Here is a 22302-nt window from a genome sequence, read left to right on the forward strand (position 1 = left end):
CAGCAGCAGCTAATGCATTTTTCCTGTATGCCAGTGGACTTATGTTCTGTTTGCGTGCCTTTTATTCTTTTTTAAATCTTGTTAGTAGCAAAGTGCCAGTGTCCAAAATCAAGCTAAAAAACAGCTGGGGGATTCCTAAGAGGGTTGTGGGTTTCTTACAAACTCCCATTCTTCAGATTGAATATATTGGGTGTTTTGCTATTAATATCTTTCCAAATATCTGCTAGAACAGAAAGCTTCTCTCTATCACTGTGAATGATGAATAATTCTGTTTTCCTCTTTCTAAATACAGATTGGAGAGTTACTGAATATTTGTAGGGAGTTCAGCTTGTGCTTGATAGCTGGTTGTCTTTGACCCACAAACCTTACTAGTTTAAAAATACTGATGCTTCTTTAAAAATTCTGCAAGCATACTTTTTTTAGTTTGATGGTCTACAGTTATTTAGTTTGTATTTTGAGCTTTTAACGCTGCATGTTTGTGTTTCCAAACTGTAATTTGTACTTGTTAACTACACTGCTGCATTTTTTTTTTTATTATTTATTTTTTGTATGTGAGGGTAGACTGTTTAACAAAAGAAGCCACTTCTCATGATTGCAGAGTTGGGGATTTTGTCATGTGGAAACAGACTTCTCAGTTTACTGTCTGCATTTTTAATCTTAAGTCTTCCTTTCTGTTTAATTTTGTGTGAAATATTTTAACCTATGAGGAGCTAAAACCCTCAAATATTTGTGCTACCAGTCAGGGCTGTGATCTTTCTTTCTTACCAAGTAAAATTGGGTTGTGGTTATTTGCTCATAGGCATCTGTGTGTTTGTTGATGCTGGTGGTTTTGGTTTTATTTTTGTGGTTTTTTTGGGGAGTAATTTTTTGTTTGTTTGTGGTTTTGGTTGGGTTTTTGGTTGGTGTTTTTTTTTTTTTTTGTCTGTGATCAACACAATCAATAAGGGCTAATATTACAGTGCATCAAAAAGACTGGCTCAACAATAAACTTGTTCAGTGACCTTTTGTATTTTGCCCAGGTTGTTACCCCTTGAAAAACTGGTGGTTTTTCTTTTGGTTTTTTTTTGGGGGGGGTTTTTTTGGTTGTGGTTTTGTTGTTTTTGGTTCTGTTTTTTTTTTTTTTTTTTTACCCTACACAGTTTGAGGAGCTTTATTACAGAATAATGGGGGGCAATAGAAGTAGAAAAATCTGATTTATTTTATGAAGGTTTTTCCTTGTGCTCCAAAAATCCCCTTGGAGGGACAATAGCAGCAGAATTCTTTCCTTAAATATGAAAAGGGAGCACAAGGTGATGGAAATATGTAACAATTTTATTCTTAGAAAAAGCAGAAAATCCTAAATGTGAAGTTAAATAACGCTAGAAGAACAATGCTTGAAACAGGTACAAAAGGAAATGGATATTATAGATAGAACAAAAAGTGCTTGAAATGGATCTTTTGTTAGCTATAAGTCAGTTTCTATTTAGAAAGTGCACTTAAATGTACTGCAACATAATTAAATTAGAAATTTAATTAATAATTTTGCAGAAAGTTTTCTGGAAACTGGTGCCTTTTTTTTTTTCTTTTTTTTCCCCCCAACTTGAAAGAATCCTTCAAAACCCTTTAGGGGCAAACAGCACAGGGGATTTACCAAGTGCTGAGCAAGTGCTTGGTTTTCCAAGACCCCTTTCTGTGCCCTTCTGATGAGCATCCTCTGGTGGCACAGCAGTGTTGGGCTTGAAAAAAGTCCTGCTCTCTCTGACACCTCATTCATAGGAGAAGGAGGAATGGACTCTTTCATCAGGTTATTTTGTAAAAAATATTTCTTTGCCTTTAGGCCCACTGTCTCTCTCTGATTAGACTGGGCAAATATATCCTGGTTTTTGCTGCCAGAGAGATCAGCAAAAGATTTACTTCTTTCATCTACCTCTTGAAGGAGGACAATTTGAAACAAGTCTAGTGATTGTGTTTAAAAAAAAAAAGGGGCAAAAAGAGAGTCTTCCATCCATCACAGTTGTTTGCAGTGGTTTTCTCCTGAAGCAACTTAGATAATTTTTTCCAGCCATATTTTCATTGAACTGGTGAGCACTGTGCCCTCAAGTGTAGCATCTGCACCTGTTTGTTACTCATGCTGCATGACTACCCTTTTGTGTGTCCCTGTAGCTCCTGTTCCTAACCTGCACACATTTATTCTTCTCTTTAAAGTGTCCTTTGGAGCACAGACCCTCATTTTGTTCACTTGTGCACATGGGTGTCTGCAGGAGCCCTACAGTTTCCCATAGAGCAAGTAATGAATCATGATATCCAGTGCTTTAGGGACTTCCATAAAGCAGGGCTGGCTTTTAACCAGTGTGAGGTTGGTGTTTTGTTGGTTTTCTTTATTATTATTTTTTAACTGAGCTCAATGTCTCTGTGACTACTCACACTTGTTATTGCTGCTTTCTAAAATGCTTATTAGGCTGCTGTGAGCCTCTTGGAGGGCTGGAGTGGAAAATGAGTAGAAACTTGTATCCTGGGACACCTCCACAGCTGGTGGGGTGTGGCAGGGCAGGATTCAGAGTGGTTTATTGCAGATAAAAATGTAGTAAGGTGAGTTTGGCCACACTGTTGTGCCCTGGCTGCCCCAATCTGCAATGGGAGTCCTGGTGGTACCACAGGGTTGCATCCCCTCCCTACTACAAAGCCCAGAAGCTCTCAGCTGCTCACATGACTTTTCTGGGAGCAGTTGATATGTCCAGGGCATTTCTGCGAGCCTACAGCTGAGCGTTATTTCAGATTTTTTTTTTTAATTATTTTTTTGTGACTTACCTTGAGATGGGGGCAGTATTGTGTGCATGTAAGTATTATACCAGCACACGCCCATATCTAGCTGTATAGTCTTTCTGGAGCAATATTTGCACAGGTTCTATTAGGTGGGAAAATAATGAAGGACAGTGCTTGCTGTGAGCAGGTGGGCACAATAGGAAACTTCACAACTCAACATTAGAGGTGTGTTTCCTAGAAGGTGAACCATTTTCTGGAGGTAATTAATTAGTTTTCATGTTTTGCTGTTTTCTACTGAGGAGAAAGGGGTACTACAGGCAAAAATATGTGAACTTCTTGAAAATCTGCTTTTATTTCAGGTACATTTCTACCTAGAGCAAGTGTGCGTGTTTCAGTTCATTCCCCAAATTTAATTCTCCTACTGTTCTTTATTTCTAAAATTGAGGGGAAGTAAATAAAGTTGGCCACTGTTCAGATGAATGTAAATGCTTCTGAAAAGCTCTTTGAAGCTGCTAGTAACTTCAAGGTGAAATCCTTGATATTTTGAGGTCAAAGGAGGAGGGGGAGTAAGCGTCATAGAGTTTGGGGAGTCATGATTCAGAGGACTGCAAAGAATGACTTGGCACAGCCTACTTGTAATTCTTGTTAGTGTATCAGCAAAAAAAGGACCTTGGATCTCATGCCAGTGTTCCTGGGATGGAGCTCATATATGGCATGCTATGGAAAACCTCATCCAGCAGCTGGGGACCGGGTTATCTTTGTAGATTACTCACGGGTAATTTCCACTAAGAAGCATCCATTGGTTTTTAAAAATTCAGCAGGGGACCCCAAATGTCATTTTGCCTTGTAGAAAAACTACACTTGCCATTTTGCCTGTTTCATATGCACCATGCCTTTCTAAAAGTTTAATAAGTGCTTATATATTAAAAAAAAAATAGTGAAATGCAGTTCTGAGAAGTCAGGATCTTAAGGTAGTCTCACACTTCTTTATAAAACTTTCACAATTATGGCTAGTGGAAAGAACAAATCCCTGTTGCTGTTTATGGCAGAGACTCAAAGGAGCGGTGGTGGCTAAAACACAAAGAAAAATCAGTTATTAATGTATAGTCTATGATTTAGCCATTTTACTTCTTTGAGATGGCTAGTCCTTGAGGTCTGGGAAACTTCTTGTAAAATGAATGCTAAAGGTGTCATTTTTGGCCTTTCATGTAAAGCAGTTGGTTTAAATGGTAAATATTTGGGGCCACAGATTTTTCTGCAGATACTTGAGTGTCAGGCTCTAATACTTTGGTAGAAATTCTTTTTTTTTGCCTGCCTGTCTTTTTCTCTGGACAGTTCTCGACATTTCACATGGTTCTCCTTTCCAGGCAGTACAAACTTAAAAATAGATTTACTGCTCTGATAAACAAGTCTGTAAACAGCACAAAGTAATCTCCACTCTGCTGTTCATCATTTCTGTAATAATGCAGAAATTTCTACAAGAGCTTTAATGTTCCCCTTCAGAGGCTTTTCAGGGAGCTGTAAATCAAAATTAAACTTTAACTTTGCAAAGGTATTTCTTGGTAGGAATCTATTATTTGCAGCTCTTCAGCAAAGCTCCAAATACATCCAACCTGTCTAATTTTCAACAACCTTAAAAGAATTGCTGAACCTGCTGAGTTCACCAGGTCTCTTGCTGACTTCTTTGTTTTTTGGGGTCAGTTAGTTATTTTGGTGTGGTTTTATGTTTGGGGTTTCCCCCTTTCTCTTTTTCTCCTGCCCCCATTTTTTTTCTCCTATGGTGAGATAAAAGTCAAATCTGGGCTCTGTTTCATCTTCAGTGGCAGACAGTCTCCAACTTTTGAGAATGCATTGTGTCTTGGCCTGCTGCAGTTATCCTGGTCCTGCTTCCTGTAGCCCAGGGCTGCCACCTCCCAGTTCACAGTGGTACCAGAGGCAGAAGAGCACTTGGGAAACATCCACCTGGGCCACCACTGAATCCTGCTGATGCCCATTCTAATGGCAAACCTAAAATAACTCTGCTGGTAACAGGAAAGCTATTCTAGCTTTGTGTTATTTTAGAAAGGGTAGGAATTTAGGCTAGTGTTTTAAGTGGGAACAAAAACAAACTGCAATTTTAAATGAACTTACTATATAATATGAAATCTGAAAATTATGATCAGATTCTTTTTACTTAATGTTCTTAGACTAAACCCTTGATGCTCATTTATCTAACTGCCTCTATGATTATACCTGTTATGGTGGTTTATAAGAGTTTTTATATGAGATTAAAGATTAACCTTACTAATGGCTACAATTAAAACCTACACTGGAGTAATCTGAAATGGGGCAAATTCTTTTATTACTCAAATCTTCTCACTTCACCACATTAATTTGTGCTGTATTAAATTTGAGATACCAAGGTTGTTCAGCAATGTCAAAGTCAAGGCTTCTCTGATTTTGAGGGTTTTTTGGTTTTTGTTGGAGACAGCTGAGTGCCTGTTTTAACTGCAATAAATATGAGTTGGGTAAGAACTACGTGGCATCTTTTTCATTACTAAGGACCCCAGTGAAATTTGTGGTGTATGGATTTGTAAAAAGGACTCGTCCCTGTGGCTCAGAACCTAATGCTTCCTTTATTGAGAATACAAATGTCTCAATGTTATGGACCAGATATAAACGCCAGATATTTTAATAATGTCACTGTTAGGCTGGAGGGCAAGTTTACCATAAGGGTTGGTTATAGAAATTAAGCACCCCAATACAAGGCTTTAAACTCTGACACTTTCCCTGTCTGTGCACAGCTTTCCTACACTTAAAAGGTAATTCACATGAAAGAAGCCTGTAAATTTAAAGAACATTTTTATTTAATGTGTGCCTTTCATTACAAATTAGATGATCCACTGCAAAGGAAAAGATACTTGGGAATAGCTTTTTTCCTGTGATGGGGCCTAAATATTAATGTACTTGCATTCAACATCCCCTTGGAGGCCACGTTTTATTTGTCTATTGTTCTCAACTTGTTGCTTCTGCTTTAATTAAATTCATTAAAGTGACATTTAGCTCAGGCTGGGACTGTGCTTCTGACCTCTGATTTGAAGGTAGGTTGTCATGTTTTTTTTTGAAAAGCACTCTAAATTCAGCCTCCCTTCCTTCTAAAAATCTTTTGTTTTCTTCCTATGACCTGAGCTCACCTTTTCTGAGCTGATTAAACTCTACCAGCCCACCAGAAATCCCCCCTTTCCCTTCTCCCCTCGCTGGTTTAGTTCCTTGGTGAATTACTGACTTTCCCTGCCTCTTGAAGGGGTGTAACAAGCACAGATGCACATCCAGCAGCAGAGCCATGGCTGGAGATTGGAGGGCTTGTCTTGGGGAGGAAGATACTGAGAGATTTTAAGATAATCTAATGCTTCTTACTTATAAGGAAAGCTTCTCCATACTTGGGTAAGGGTTTGGGGATGTTAGGGGAGAGAATAAGGGTATTTATCAGCTGAGCGTGGCAAAGAGGAGTATTGGTGGTATGAAGAGTGAACAGTAGAATTACCCCAGGATGTAGCTGTCTGGTGCTTAACCCTCTGGCTGCTGTCCCTGGGCTTTTTGGGCATCCAGAGGGTGGGTGGTGGAAAGAGCCAGTTGTTTGTCCATCACTGCTTTGAGATCTTGGGTGCTTAGAAGTAAAAGGTGCTTTCCATGGAAATAAAAGGTGCTTTCCACGAGGCTTATGCATGGAGGCAGAGGCTTGCTTCAGAGATGTTCAGTTTAGGACTTGGCTAGGTTTTGGAGTTTTTTGTGCTCTTGTTTGTATCCATAGTTGTGTCACCTTGGAAAATTCACAGATTGTGTGTGAATTTCGGCTGTCCTACAGAAACTCCTCTCTGTGTTTGCTACAAGCTTCTGTGAATCCTTTTAATTGTGGGGGAGGGCATCAGCTATAAACTTACAGATGAACATCTCTTCTCTTTTCACTCCTAGAAGCTGGGAGCAAATCCCTAGCAAGTGCCCCTTGTGTGCTATAATGGAGATAGAGTAAGGAATTTATGGAACCATAAGATAGTTGACCTCAACCTCCACATAAACAGCACAGGGAAGTTTATGAGGATTTTCTGTTTTTTAGCTTTTCTTTGGTTGCTTTGGCTGGGGTGTTGCCCAGCCTTCTGCTTCTCTTTTGTTTTGTGGGTTTTTTTTGTTGGTGCTTTTTTTTTTTTTTTTTTTTTTTTTTTTGTGTACTCCATCCCACCCTGTAAGAAGATGCTCTTTGAGTTTGTGAAGTCTGTTCATAGCTGGCTGTTTGCTGACTAAGGGGGAATCAAGGTGAAGGTGACCAAAGAAAAGTTGCAAATTGCTTTTGATATCATCTATAAAGTAAGAAAGCCCAAGACAATCTAGGAGGATGTGGGTATTTGATTCATGTGGGGAAACCAGAGCTGAAGCCACATGCTTCACTTTCTGAGGATGCATCTAATTCTCTTCTTCCTTTCCATGGCAGATTTTAGAGTGCTTAATGGGGGAGATAGGATCATGTTCCCATTTTGATAGATGAGACAGCAATCAGCTGAGGCACACAGGGGAGAGCTGGGAATGGGGACCAGAACTGTCCAGCCTTGCACTGCTGATGGTTTCAGCTCTTCAGCCACACTGGCTGCCTTCAGTCTTCAATTCTTCCCTGGGGCAGCTGGATATGGGTGTTGCAAGCATTTGCTGCAATGTCTTGGCACCAGCCTTTGTCTGTAGGCTGCACCTTTCTTTAACCCCACTGCAGGCTGAGAGTAGAAGAAAGGCTTTTCAACCCTGTGTCTCTAGAAAAGGCATTGTTTGTGTTTTTGCTTTATTTTATTTTTGTTTTAATTGTCAGCATCTGTAGAGAAAGTGGGGGAGAAGGAATGGTTTTTCCATATTTGTATATTAATCATAAGATTTCAGAGATCTTTGGACCGAGCTATTTTAATCTTGTCAGAACTTTGTTGATATTTATGAAAATACTGGGAAGTGGGGGTTTTGGTGCTTGAGAAATGTTTGTTGTCACCATCTTTAACTCTAGGTTTTGCTTTCTACTAATATTGCTCTTGAGATCAGAGGGCAGGCATAATTTGGATTAAGGAAAAGAGAGAGAATAAATACTGAACAATGTCTGGATGCAAGCAGTTTATTCGCTAAGGAGACTTTATATCCTAACAGGGAAAAGTAGGGCCCTGGTTTAGAAAATCACTTCAGAATGTGGAGTGAGCCCTACAAAGCCCATTGACTCATTGACTGAAAGGGATTTCCGCTCCTACCCACACCTGAGTAGGCTTGAGAATAAAAGGAGGGAGACTTTTTTATTATTACTTTAGGATTTTTCCCCCACAGAGCCAAGGTGAACTGTGGGAGTATTAAATACTGCAAAATTAAAAACACAGAAGCATTCTTCCAAATTACTAGGAAACCTCTTCCCCCAGCATGCTCTGTTTGCACTTGGGAACAGTAAGTCAGATCCTTAGCTGGGCAGACCAAATCATATACAGAGCTTGTGAAGATAATTATCTCTACAATTCCAGCTTTTGTTTCATGGCCCTTAAATATGCACTGCATTTTCACTCTGAAAATTCTGAGCCAGAACATGATTTTGCTGGGAAAATTGCATATAAAACCTAATTAAAAGCATCAACCCACACTTTTCTTTTAAAAGTACATCTACTACCATCATGCCTCTAAATGTAACAGAGCTCAACAAGTCTCTAGCAGCCAAGGAAACACATAATTTAAAGGCTATTTCGGCATTTGATTAAGCACACAGTGATAACTACAAGCCCGTGCCCTGCAGGCATGACAAGAGGCAATTATGTTCTGAGGTCAAAAGCGAGGGGGAGAAAAAGCACAAGATTTTGATGACTTACTTAATTTTCCAGCTCCTGAAATTAGCAGAGACAAAGGAGTTCTAAATCGCCCAGATAAAATCCCATCATTATCTGTTGCCTTTTCACCCTCTGCTCTCACTTTGCCCTGCAGAAGCTCAGGAGGATTATTTTCCACCAAATGGCTGCACTTAAACTCGAGTTGGCACACATTTAAACGTGAAAGAATTTGAAAAACACTCTTTTTAAGTTCTGTATTTAGATGGCTGTCTGCTCATAGGATCCTGGAAAAAGACACCTGTTTTTCAAAGCAGTGAGTAGCCATCAGCTCCTCTTGACTTCAAGCCAACAATTAGGTCACTTATTTAGGAGATTAAATAAGGAGCTCAATGAGAGAGTGTGAAGATAGGGAGCTGCTCAAAGAAAAGAGAAGTGTATTAATGAACTAATACAATCATGCTGTGTATTTCACAGATGGGCTTTGATGTATCTTGTTTCACAGCAAAAAGCAAAACATTTTTGCTACTTACAGGAAAACCAGTAGAAATGATTAAGTAAGATTATCATATAGGGGCACAACAACAAAAAAATGTGTTTACAAGGAGATAAACAGCCAGGCTCTAATCTCCCTTCGGAGTATTTATTGCAGATACTGAAGTAGAAAAAAAAGCCATGCAGAGCGAATGATTTGGTGGTCAATGGCAGGATGGAAAACGTGCCTGTTGCTTTAGGAGAAAGCATGATAGCAGATCATGCTCTATTACAATATTCAGCTGCTTTCTAGTTTTTCCAGGGTGTTAACTTTTTTATGCTTTTTATCCAGAAAATTCATGTAAATATTGACTCCATGATACCACAGGGAGGTGTTTGTAAGTGAAAGCTGTCCTTCTTAGAGCAAGCAGTCAAGCGAGTATGTGAAAGGCAGAAGGGTGAATTCCAGGAAGTTTAAAGCTGAATCTAGAAATGTTTGCATCTGTCCAGAGATTATTTAATGGAGAGTAGAACATGAACTGTTATTTTGGGGAAGGGGTGTTCAGCTTTGGTTTGGGGTGTTTAGGGGGTGTCCTTTGAACTGATATGCATCCAGTTTTAGTAAATCAATGCTGTAAAGTCTCGTGTAGAGGAGAGACACCCATGGTACTAGAAATGTGTTCTCATTTGAGGGAGAAAAATATCTTTAATGGTATTGTAAATTGCTGTTAGTCATTCTCAGAATCTTATTTCCAGCATAACACAAGAGTTAAGGTTAGCTGCATTTATACAGTATTGCTGTTTGACAAATACACCAGGTTTTTATGAGTGAATTCTCAGGCATTTAATTTTTTGTTATTTTAAGCAGGGTTTTCCTCAGCCCTCATATGTTCAATTGATATAGAATACTTACTGAAAAAACACCCCAAAACATAGGAATTAAGAGCAAAAATATACTTTTTGAATTGTGGCTCAGAAGTTTTGTTTTCTGCAGTGGGAACTGTAAAAAGTAAAGTAGTATTACCAACTTTCTTTGCCCTTTGTGTAGCCTGTGTTAACCTTCCACAGAAAATGATCCAAATTGCCCAAGGACTGGGCAAAACCATAGCTCCAAACAGCTAATATTGCCTATAAACCTAATTTTGTCATTTTTTTGGCAGTTAACAGGAGTCATCTAAGCACATGGCAGGAGGAGGGAGGGCCCTTGGCCTCAGCATTCTGCCAAAAGCTGCTAGAAACCTTCTGCCTCCCATGTCACCAATCTGCTCAGGTTTAACACAGAACAGGCTGGAGAGGAGAGCTTACCCACAGCTCTTTTCCAAAATCAGAATCCTGGCACCAGAAGTTTTTTGGTCAGCACTGGCCTTCTGCCATAGAGTCCAGTGTTTGACAGAGCAGAGCCTGCTGCAGGCTTCTGTGGACAGATCCCTGTAAGCAAACTTAATACCTCTTGAAGTTGTTTTAGGACAGGCTAAAATTGCTGAGCTCTGCTGACTCTGCCTTTCTGGCTGGCTTGTCTCTTCTATCAAATGTTGTCTCTAACATTGTCCCATCCTTCTTCCACTCACCTTGTTGACTGACTAGTGGTATCAAGCCAAGGGTAAGAATGAGGCAGTGCACCTTAGAGGTTCACACTTGTCCTCCTTATTTTCCTCTTCCTGTAACAGGAGAAGCTGGTGGCAGTGAGAATTTATTGCATTGCACAAATGTATGGTGCAATATGAGCCTAGGGCAAAACTGTTTCTCCAGTCTCAGGGAGGGAGGATATCTCAAGTGATCCAAACCCTGAAGCTGTGCTAATTGTGCAAGCTATTATTCAAGAATAAGCACACATCTGTCTTGGGAGTTTGGCAATTAGTCCATAACTCTGGCACACCAGAGAGGGTCTGGTATCAAAGTAATGCCTGCAGATTTACAGAAATCTGAATCTGAGAATCTCTCCAGTGATACATAAGTGAGACAACTGACAATAATGGAAGGATTCATGGAAGTCAGTGTGTTGGATTGCTGCCTGACAGACAGGGCAGCCTTGATATAGTCAAATGGTATTCTGAGAAACAGCAATAGAATCTTATTTTCCATAAGCAAACTTGGTGTGCATGTACCATGGGGAAGTTTTATGGAACAAACCAGCAGAACATTGGATGGGATTTTTGGTTTAGGGGGAGAGTATTTTGGTGTTTTTATAATGGGGCCAGGAGGAAAGGGAGTTGTTGAAAGATGCCTGGTATCAGATGGACCATGGATCTACTGGAGGCTTAAACCTCTCACTGTCACATAGAGACACACTTGGGTTGTATGTTGAGTTTTGTGGTTGGAAGTATACAAATGTAGCTTGGAGGGCACATCACCCCTGTATCTGGAAACCTTTATGGTTCCTTTCATTCTTGTGGAATAAAGGAGGATAGGCTTTTATTTTAGCTTGTGAGTGGTGTGCTAGGCTGGGAAACAAGTATTTGGTTCCTAGCATCACCATGGATTTCCCATGAGATCTTCTGCAAGCTGCAAAACCCTTCTGCTGCTGAGTTGAGAAAGACAATGTGTAGCTACTTCATGTGGATATTTGGGGATTAATATATTCACGTTCTTCAAGCTGTTTAAGATCTTTGGATCAAAGAGGCTGTAAAGATGGGAAATACAATTGCTTGTTGTCAAGTGCCATTGTTTACTAATACTTTAGGGCTTTGTTTTCAAGGCATCTCAAAGTGTGTTTCTTTTTTTTTTTTTCTTTTGCAAACTGTAGCCTGGATTTCTTTTAAAACAGGTAAGATTTCTGAGAGCTCTTTAATTTCACAAGTATTTTCCAGCTATTTGACTATCTAGGCAGATCCAATGCAAAGCTAAGACTGAACTTAAATCATCCAGTGTCCCATAAATTGGCCTTTCCATGGAAAGTATCACTGCAGGGCCCAAACTTTGGGATGGTTGCCAGAACCTGCAGGCCATCCCCTGGCATGCTGCAGGCTACAGCAAAAGCCATTAGGAACACTTTTTCTAAGGGCTAAGAAAAGGACCAGGAGCAATACAGATGTTATTACATCTGCTGTAGGACAGGTGCAATCTTGCTGAGCAGGTGGGATTCTGGTTCCTGGATTGCTTGTTGTCATAAAATTTTCTTTGCTCGTTCAAGTACAGCACAGGACTGTAATTTTATATATCAAAGCCAACTAATTTTTCAACTGGTAAGTAGAAATAATAACAATGCCATAGCTGGTATTTACCTTTTTCAATAAAGTATTTCTAAAGCCCTGTATAAAATGGATCTATAGCGCTTGTTTTTAAAATGAGAAAATCAAGTCACTGAGTTGGAGAAGTGATTTCTCTGGGCAGCCAGCAAGCCAGCGACCAGACCCCGTTTCTGCAGATCTTATCTGAACGGTACCGAAACGATCTCGGCACGGCATATGGGTAAAGCCTTCTGCTGAACGTGATTCCGCTTTTAATTTTAGCCTCGCCGTGGAAGAGCCAGTGTTGACTGTGTTTCTGTGTTAATCCTTGCAGCTTTCAGCCGTGCCCCAGTGCCCATGGCTGTGGTCCGAAGGGAGCTGTCCTGCGAGAGTTACCCCATCGAGCTGCGCTGCCCGGGAACAGATGTTATCATGATCGAAAGTGCCAACTACGGCAGGACTGATGATAAAATCTGTGACTCTGATCCTGCTCAGATGGAGAATATCCGCTGTTATCTGCCAGATGCCTATAAGATTATGACTCAAAGGTATAGTGCTTAATATTCTTTGTTTGCTGACTGTTGATTTTTTTAATCCGGAGTGTACACACCAGTTTGTGTGTGTTTGCATGAGAAAATGCAGGTGCTTAGTCTGGATGTGTGTGCACAGAATTACAGCTATCACTGCTAAACTGTGGGTTTAACCAAGTTGGTTTAGCATCACGCAATATAAATAACGTTTCCTGTAAGTACTGCTCATCAGTCACCCTGATTCTTACTGCGTCCCAGTTTTCCCTCTGAAATACCTAAATATCAAGGCTCTTAATGAATGTAGAAGTGAAATCTTTTTCAAAATGCATATTCGCTAGTTCTTGTGCTGTGTTCAAACAGAAGGCCAGTAATCTCCTTGAAACAATCAATATTTTGTGTTCAGAATAACATTTACAGTTTTCAAGACGCAGAGAGGCATTTGCATCCTTCCTTGTGTTGCCAGGCTTTGTTTTAGGGGAGATCTGAATTTCTAGTCAAGCATTGGTAGTCTCATTGATGAATTGCTGAATTTCTGTGTTATAACTGTAGCTGTTAAGTGTGGCTGCTGCATTTGGAAGTGGTAACTGAGATACAGTCAGACATGCAGACAGACTCCTGTCTTGCTTGCAGAGCCAGGGCCTAACAGTTAATTCCAACACAGAGGTATCTTGGTTATGAAAAGCCTTTGAAATGTTGCTGAATTTTTAAGGATATTTTCTGGCACAAATGGTGTTGTGGGAAGGATTCGTAAGTCACAGCTCTTGACATGTAATTGAATTCAATAATACATTCCTAATGCATGAAAAATTATTTAGTGCATTTGACTGTTAATTAGTAATAGAGATTAGTATTTCAAGGTATTAATAATGGCATTGGCATAGGCAAAGTGTTGCTAATTGATGTCATGACAACATGTGTTTGGGTCCTAACAGTGACCTCATGGCTTAAAGCAGTGCAGGGTTTTAGTGGAGCATCTTGCTGTTGTTTGCTGTGAAATGCTTTGCACTAAGATGGACTGGTGTGAGCAACGTGAGTTTCAGCTGTGTTTCACATGCTGACTGCTATTTTTGACTTCCCTTTAGAAACTGCTCCATGTTGAGTATTTAGGTCTCAAAATATTGAGGAGTCTCATGACAAATGTCCCCACTGCTGCATGTGGCTCCTCTTAGACCATTCTTTAAGCTGGACCTCCTTGGGTAGCTGGTTGAATTCTTGTTTATAGGGTTGTGCCAGCTAATTTTTGAGATAAGTGGGAAGGGCAACAATGTGCCATCAGCCTGTGCCTTGGATTCTGTGTGGTTTTAGTGGAATTACTGTAATTCTCCTGTTCAGGTTGTTAGTGGCTTCAAGCAGAAACCCTTAATCCTCTGCATATTGGCAGAATAAAGCCATGTCATCCCCTTTGTGGCCTGTTTCAGAGTACAAAGTATTAATATATTTTTTATATATATATATATATATTTATTAGTGTCCTCTAGGCTACAGCTCCCGAGCCAAATGCAGAGCTCTGCAGCCTTCTGGTCAGCCCCTACATGTAGCAAGCCTGCAATAACCATTGGCCCTTGGGTCAGGGAGGGCACACAATTGTCTTCTGTGCCTGTGAAATGAAAACTTCTGGTGATTACTCACCTCCAGGTATCATCACTGCAGGCTCAAATGGCTTAGCAGAGAGTTAGCAGGGAAACTCATCTCTAGAGCAAAAAAATCTCTCTTCTTCCATCTGGGCAGCAGAAAGTGGTGCTGAAGAGGATGGACACTGAACGGGGGAAAAGATGTGCAGTCCTATTGTTCGGTACTATTGAGTATATTGAAAATAAATACAAGCCTGGTGTTAAAAGACAGGTAAAAAAGGATAAAACATTCTACTTTGCATTTTTGTCAGTCTCATTTCTTTTTTTAAGTCTCCATTAATTCAAAGAGTTGAAACAATTTAAAAATAAAGCCATTAAAATGAAATATGTTCTTAAGATGCAAACCAGTCTGTCAGCTCACAGCTCCGAGTACACTTTACAGCTGAGCCTCTGAAAAAAGTAGTTTAAAAGGAAAATTGTGACAGCCTAGTAGTTGTGGCACTAACTATGGCATTTTCTTCTGAAAACCTCTACCTTCAAGATTATTCAATCTAGCAGTATTTGGGTGGGTTTGCAGATGAATTCAAGCTCTAACAAGCAGTGAGCTTGTCTTTGCTAATGCTGCAGGGTGGGGGAGCAGCTGCTGGGAGCTGAAGATTGTCGTGACAGTGAAACCTGCATGGTGATTGAAGCTGTCTGTGCATGGAAAGAAGAGTGGTATGCGCAGTGTGGGCTTATTATGCATTGATTAATTATTGCATTCATAAATACACAGTCCCCTTGTAGGCTCTACAGTCAGTTGTCTCACTACTGGCAAATTTTAATCAGCAACACTGCACAGCCAACTCACTCATTCCAGTGTGGCCGTAGGGAGGGAGAGATGGGAAGGAAAGTGTGTGTGAGACAGAGGTGGTGTTAGTGTGTGAGCTGAGGCTGTGAGTGAGCAGATTTATGGTAGATATTAGCGACTGCTCCCCCAGCCCAGCGCCGCTGAAGAAAACCTGAAAAAAAAAAAAAAAAAGAAAACCAAAATCCCAACAGCCTGAGCTAACATGTTTCTTTCTTCTGTATGCTTATATAAATTAATTTTTGCAGACGACTACATGACATTATTTTGAAAGGGAAAGGCATAAATCTTATGGTGTGTTTGTGGAGCCCCCTAAGCAGAGGAAACACAAGGAGTTCTTGCTGCAAGTATTGCCCTGAAGCCCTCTGCAATCTGGGGAGTATTGCTTGAAGTAAAGGACATTTAAAGAGCTTGTAGGGAGCTATTTTATAGGACATTACATCTCTGAGGCCTATTTTAGGTTTTTCTTTTTTATTTATTTTTTTAAATTTTGCCAGCTCCTCTTTCAAACATCCGAGCAGCTGTTGACCCTAACAGCTCAGAAAGTGTGCTTTATGAACTGAAGTTGTTCTGATCTGATTAGAAAAAAAATGTATTTCCTAGCATGTTTGCTTTGGAGAAACATCTTTGCAAGGCCTGTAACAATTAATTAAATTTTAACCCTGCCCATTGGAAATTGTTGCACTGTACCATGGGAGACTTGTATGCCCTCTCTTGAGTGACTGTGCCACAAAATTAACATGTCATCCATTCCAACAGCCAGGGTTCTCTGTGAACAATGGGAAGAGTGGCCTCCTATTCCCGTAAGAGTTGCCTTTGGTTTTTTATTGTTAACACAGTTTGGTATATTAAAAGTACCCTGAAGGAAAAAGGGGAAAAAATAGCTTTTGGCATGCTCTCTTGAATTCCCTGTTGATGCTTCCCACCAAGGAAGCATCTTGGGTTGAAAGCAAGGGAAGGAAGAAGAGGGGATCAGGTTTTTGCATGTATGTTCACAGAACTTTGTGCTGTCAGTATCACCTTTGCATTTTACTTTGAAGTCTGGAACATTCTTTTCCATAGACTTTAACCTCAAATGTTGAAAAGGGCAGGGGGAGAGGGAAGTCCCAGTAGGAACAGTAGGAAGTACCTGACATGTAGGTGCACATACACAGATCACTTTGATTTTTTGCTCTAAAGGCAAGAGCAAGACTTTGCTTTTGCTTTTTGGATCCTTGTCTACCCCAACCATCATCCACTACTCTTATTCTGGAGGAAGGAAAGGAGGGATAGAATAATGAGGCAAAATGACAAAACCAGCAGGCAGAGCAGAAGAGATGGGAGAAAGGTTCACAGGTCTCAGCAGTTTTTCTCAAGATGAAAGCAAAATTTTTTCTGCCCTAGAAGATGTGGAAGGCTCTTGCTGGGGAACTCTCATCTCTCTCAACAACCAGAGAGCTCAGTTTGCAAAGTAGGCAGCGTTTGCCTTTTGCCACAGCAGAGCCATGCAGAGCTCTTGTGTGCTGTTCTTACCACTTCTGGCTTGGGGATGAGGGCTGCTGAAAGCTGCTCAGCTATCTCCTCACTTTTGCCCTGAAGGGAGGCACAGCTGGGAGGTACTGGATGTCCTGCTGGGCCTGCAGTAGCTTAGCTGAGCTAATTTCCTTTAGGTTTCAGTCTGATCTGCATGGCTTGTCCCTGTGGTTTCGGTGTTGACATCATTGGTGAAGATTGCAGGTCAAGACTTAAAGGGGGGAACAAAAAACAGAAAATGTGCAAGACTGCAGGAATGTAAGACTGTGGTCAGCTGCTCTTAGATTTCCCTTTAGTTTCATCAGAGGACCTAATCTTTTTATCTGAGAAGGGCACTCACAATTCTCTTGGTAGTTGGAGGGATGGTAGCGGGCACTTCTCACAGGGTAGGGGAGAATAAATAGATTGAATGAAGCAGCTTGCATTACACTGCAAAGATTTTTCATCTCCTGAAGGGCTATTTTGCTAATGTTTTTGGTTGATGACCTGAAAAATGCAGGAGTCTGAAATGAGTGCCATTATTATTGTAATAATATTGCATCTCATGGCGCGCTGTTATTGATGTTATCATCTCCTGTGATTTTCAAGACACTTCTCAAATGTCAGTGATCTGCACTTGCATTGGGAAAAAAAGAGACAGGATTACCTGTATTTTACAGATAAGATCATTCATAAAATGGCTGCTGGTTTTGAACAGACTAGTTTTTGGGTGTTCTTGTAGAGTCATGCATATTAAGTAGCTTGTTGCAGTGCATGTGGGAAGGTGCAGAGGACAGGAGAGCTGCAGACTTGGAGGCTCTGTACTGCCAAGGCCATCAGCAGGACTCAAGGGGATGGCTTCAGCTGAACTGCAGCACAGTTGTGTCAGGCTCTACAAAATTAATGGCATACTTCTTAGAAAACAGCCCCCTGCTTAGATGCTGTCATCCCCTCTGACTCAGATACTGAATGCCCTGTTTGGTAGGAACCCCCCACCACCCTCCTCTGCATCCTGAGCACATTTTGCTAAGACTGCCAAGATACTACTCATTTTTCTAAATTTGTTACCACACAGATGGCATGAGAAGTACATTTCTGAAGGACTGAGATGCTGCAATGGGAAGCTAGGCTTTCTGAGAAGCCTAAGTCTGGCGCTTTGAGATCTCCACGTGAAAAGCATCAATATGAAAAAATACTAATGTTTCAGTTAAACACTTTTTGTAACCAACAGAAATCAGTGGGGAATAGTGAAAGTCATGCTCCCTGGATTCTGATTTTAAAGGTTAGAAAACAAGCCTCACCCCTTGGTTAAAGCATCTATTTTCTCACCATGTGGAAAGATTTTAAAATGAAGGGAATGCTGTTAATCTCACCTGAACCTTGACCCTGGGACAGGGGTCCATGCTTCCATGCTATATTACTAAGACAGGGAAAAAAATCAAAAACAACCAAACAACAACAGTAAGTCCTAGTGGGGTTTTGTGCACTGGGCTGTTGAATCACTCCAAAATAGGTTGCTACTTCCCAGCCTACACAGTCTTAATTTATTCTACCTCTTCCTTTCCTGAAAATGATGTCGGAGTAAATTCTTAAAGTGACAGCCCCTTGAAATTGCCGTGGTACCCTAGGAAATCAGGGTTTGCCAGCTCAAACTTCTCAGATCATTGCAGCTGCCATGGTAACAGATGAGGAGGAGGCAGTAGCTTCTGAAGGTAATTAGGTTCCAAACCATGGAAGGCTCTGTAGATCAAAAATAGTGCTTTAGGCCTCCCTGGGTACCAATTGGTAGCTGTGGCCAGCTGTAAAACACCACACTTACAATAAATAAATAAATAGATGGTTGTATTGTGCTGTGGCTGTCGGGTTTTGGTTGCTGTTAGCATGTGAGTCCAGAACATTGCCATTTGGGAAAATCCAGACTTGAACTGAGAAAGCAACGTGCAACCAGCAGCTCCTGTGGCCAGAGGGAAAGGCTTCCTTGATGTGGGCATGCTGGGTAAATAAATCTTTGCTGTTCTCTAAGTTTCTGTTTTTCCAGCTATTTTGTTTTGTTACTTTCCTGTTTTCCCCCAACCCTGGCCTTAACTGACAGAGAGAAGACACGGGATAATCTCTTAGGTAAATCATATCTTGAAGTGGCCTCAAAATCTCTGAACGCATGATGTGCTGAAAACTCTGCAGGAAAAATCCAGGTTTATTACTTAACTAGTGTGAAAGTGGCCACCTCCAGCCTGTCAGAGGGAAGGAACCAGCCAACCCTTGGCAGCCTTTCACATGTAGCTTTTGCCAGTGGGAGAAGACCTGTGTGAAACATGCTCCTGTCATCTGTTTTTCTTCTGAGAGTTTGAGGCTTGTTGAGAGCATCAACTCAATTGTTAACGTGGGAGGAAGGGTTGAGCAAGGATGGATGTGTTGCTGGCAGCAGAGTCCTGGATCCACAAGAAGGGTGCTCAGGGAAGATGCAGCTTTAGGCTCTTGGGTGTTGTTCTCTGCTTTGGCTGAAACAGGTTTTGTACTATGCAAGCATTATCTGAAGTGCCCAAAGAGCAAGGTTTATAGCCCGGCATCTGCATGTGGTATTTTCAGGGTCCCCCGTGGCAGGAAGGAAATGATGAATCTGACTCCATGTTCTTAGAAGGCTAATTTATTATTTTATATTATATTAAAGAATGCTATACTAAAACTATACTAAGAATAGAGAAAGATACAGAAGGCTTAACAAGATAATAATGAAAAACGCGTGACCTCTTCCAGAGTCCTTCCACAGCTGGACAGTGATTGGTCATTAAGTAAAAACAATTCACATTCTGGATAAACAATATCAAACCACATTCCAAAGCAGCAAAACAGGGAGAAGCAAATGAGGTAATATTGTTTTCTTTTTTCTCTGAGGCTTCTCAGATTCCTAGGAGAAGGAAATCCTGGTGAAGGGATTTTTTCAGAAAATATGATGGTGACATCTGCATGCTTCCTGTGGCACCTCCTGTCCATTACCTAAGTAGCTGAAGTGATAAACATTAAAGATGCTTTTGCTCAGTCTTCCTGCATCTTCCATCCACCTGAACGTGGCAGTCATGAGGCTGTCACAGGAATTGGCTTTCAGATGCTTGGTCTTCTTGTCACGAGGCTTAAATCTGTGCAAAGCATTGCAAGATAGTCTGTGAGGTTGTTCAGGCTAAGTGGACTTATACTATCTTAAGATAACAAAGCAAAAGTTTCTTTTGATTAGATAGATGTATGCACACTTCTTCTCTGGTTGGTTTTCTGGTTAGGAATAATGTCTGAAGGGCTGTGAGGTAAGATGGCTTTGAACTAATGCAGCTATATCACTTTCTTTTGCTTCTTTCTTTCTTCATGTACAAAAGAGCTCAGTTAGTCTGTGCCTGAGGTCGAAATTGGGTTTATACACAGGGGATTGTCTATTCTCTAGGACATTTCAAAGCTTTCATTCAGCACACTTTTGACTGCATCGTTTGTGGAATCTTTGGAGCTTGAACTCCATATTCCGTTCCAAGACATGTAAAACCAGCGCTGGCTTATACCACACCCTCTGCGTGTGTGCCTGGGATTTCTGTGCCTCTCTGCAGGGCTGGAAGCGCTCCCTGCAGACCTCCCTCACCTTTGCACACTTGCAATTTGGCATCCACAGCGTGGCTGCGCATTTTGTGTGATCACTCTGCTGATACCAAATGCAAACAGGCAGAAGATGTCCATTACAAACAAACCATTTGCTTGCCAGCATCAAGAATATGGACTGATGCAGGCAGTGTTCCTGGATGATCAATTCAATGTGGTCCTTAAATTTAGGTGTGAGTTTTGTTAGAGGGATAAACTGAAGTTTATTTCAACCTCCTTGGGAAAAAGAGGGAAGGAATGACAGTTACTGGAAGCAGTGACCCAAGAACAGGTTTTGCTGCCCATTGTAATTCAGGAGGAGGATTTTATGTATCAGTAAGTGGAGTGCATAAGAAATGCCAGGCCACATTCGTGATGTAAAGAAAGGGCAGGATATGGAATTTGATTAGAGCCATCTTCTATGCATTATGTATAAGATAATACATTGGTGTCAGTTATATTGAGTAGAAGCCTTAATTCAGCTTGAGTCCTGCTGACATCGTAAACTGGGAGACAGGGAGTGGTTTATGGGCAGTAGTGGAGTCTCCAGACTGAATTACGGCCTCAGCATTCAGTCTGTTACCGAGAGTTGCAGTTGGTAGCAGGCAGTATATTACATGCTTTTACCCAGAGTAGGGCTGGTGACAAGGAAGGGAAAAACTTTATCACACAGACACTGTGAGAAATGGAGGACTGAGTTATGGGCAAGACAACAATAGAGAACTATAAAACTAATGCAAGAGAAGGAGGGAGGATTTTGAGCTGGCCAGAAGGAAAGATGCCAAAATAGAATAGAGTTTCCTCACGCAGTCAGTGGTTTGCCCCTGTGCCTGCTGTCCTGCCTCTCTCAGGGCAGGGTGTGGCATCCCATAGTGGGCAGGAACTATTTCTGCCACTCCCACGCCATTTCTTGTTCTTGGTCTCTTGTAGTTAGAGATTGCCTTTCACCCCAATGCTCAAGATTTTTAGTATCTTTTTTAGATTTTCAGCCATGATTTTTATTGTGTATTTTTGCTGTCTGTATAAATGGTCAAATCCTTTCTGAGTCTTGTTAAGTCCCTGGTCATGGTGACTTATAGAAGCTATAAGTCCAGCAGGATGATAGCTTTTTTCCTGTGTCAAAAATTATTGTTAGGTCTTAATTTCTTTGCCATCCTTCCCTCATTGTGAAGACAGAGGCATCCAAGCTACCTTTGCCATTTCTGTTCCTTAGCTTGTATTCATTTGTTATATGGCTTCTAACCTTTCTGTTCTCCAAGGGAGAATGTGATGATCTTTCAAATATTTCTTCTTGTGGGAGCTGGTATGGATTTTTGTTACAAGTGTGTGAAGGTTCTTGTTGTTCTCCCTGAAAACCCTTCATTTTTAAGCAAACCCAAAAGGACAGAAGAAAAAGGACAGAAAAAAAAATTGTGATAAATTTGAGAGTTTGAGGTCATTTCTCTCTGTAAAGCCTGCTTCCGCTCTTCCTTTTCCCAAGTGGCTTTGAATTACACAGAATGTCCCTTTTGACTCGAGTATTACACCCACACAAATACAATTGCATCCTTCCCTAAAAGGCCTGCTCTGCTCCTAATAAATTATTAGTTCTCTTGGTTGCTTGGAACAGATTGTTCCACTTAAACGATTACAGTGGTGCCTGCTAGTACTGATGAAAAAGGAAAGTCTGGTCCTTGATACTAGCAAATGCATGGAGTAAAATATCAGTGTCCATTAGGTTGGAGGGAGAAAGGCTAGTTCTGGAAAAATGATTGTACTTGTTACAGGCATCCAGGGTCTTAGTCACGCATAGTGGAGCGCTATAACCTTGTCACAGATGTTGGTGGACTGCAAGTGTTCTCAAGTTGGTATCCCAAGTGATTTTCCCATGGGTCATGGAAAATTTCATGTACAAATGCAGATGAGTCACCATCATTATTGATATTTCAGGGAGCAAAGAAGACATCTTAAAAAAAAAACCCAAGCCTGCCAGTGTCAGAAATGCACCTCAACACCCTTCTTAATTATTGGCAAGGTTGCTGAGAGCTGAAGACAGGCATCTGAATATCCAAGACACTT

At 40.9% G+C, this 22302-nt stretch overlaps 1 protein-coding gene across 8 annotated transcripts in view; it reads left to right on the forward strand.

Annotated features, from left to right (window-relative positions):
* The window catches only part of ADGRL3 (adhesion G protein-coupled receptor L3), a 515246-nt gene that overhangs the window by 237883 nt on the left and 255061 nt on the right, over positions 1 to 22302 (forward strand). For 7 of the 8 annotated variants that reach the window (XM_059844075.1, XM_059844074.1, XM_059844068.1 and 4 more), the window contains 2 exons: positions 11767 to 11787; positions 12525 to 12738. In XM_059844075.1, the coding sequence (XP_059700058.1) occupies positions 11767 to 11787; positions 12525 to 12738 (235 nt within the window). The remainder of the gene's footprint in view (positions 1 to 11766; positions 11788 to 12524; positions 12739 to 22302) is intronic. The other variant, XM_059844073.1, reaches the window with a different exon arrangement.

Source organism: Haemorhous mexicanus, chromosome 4 (genome assembly GCF_027477595.1).
Source record: "Haemorhous mexicanus isolate bHaeMex1 chromosome 4, bHaeMex1.pri, whole genome shotgun sequence".
In the NCBI taxonomy this organism is placed as follows: domain Eukaryota; kingdom Metazoa; phylum Chordata; class Aves; order Passeriformes; family Fringillidae; genus Haemorhous; species Haemorhous mexicanus.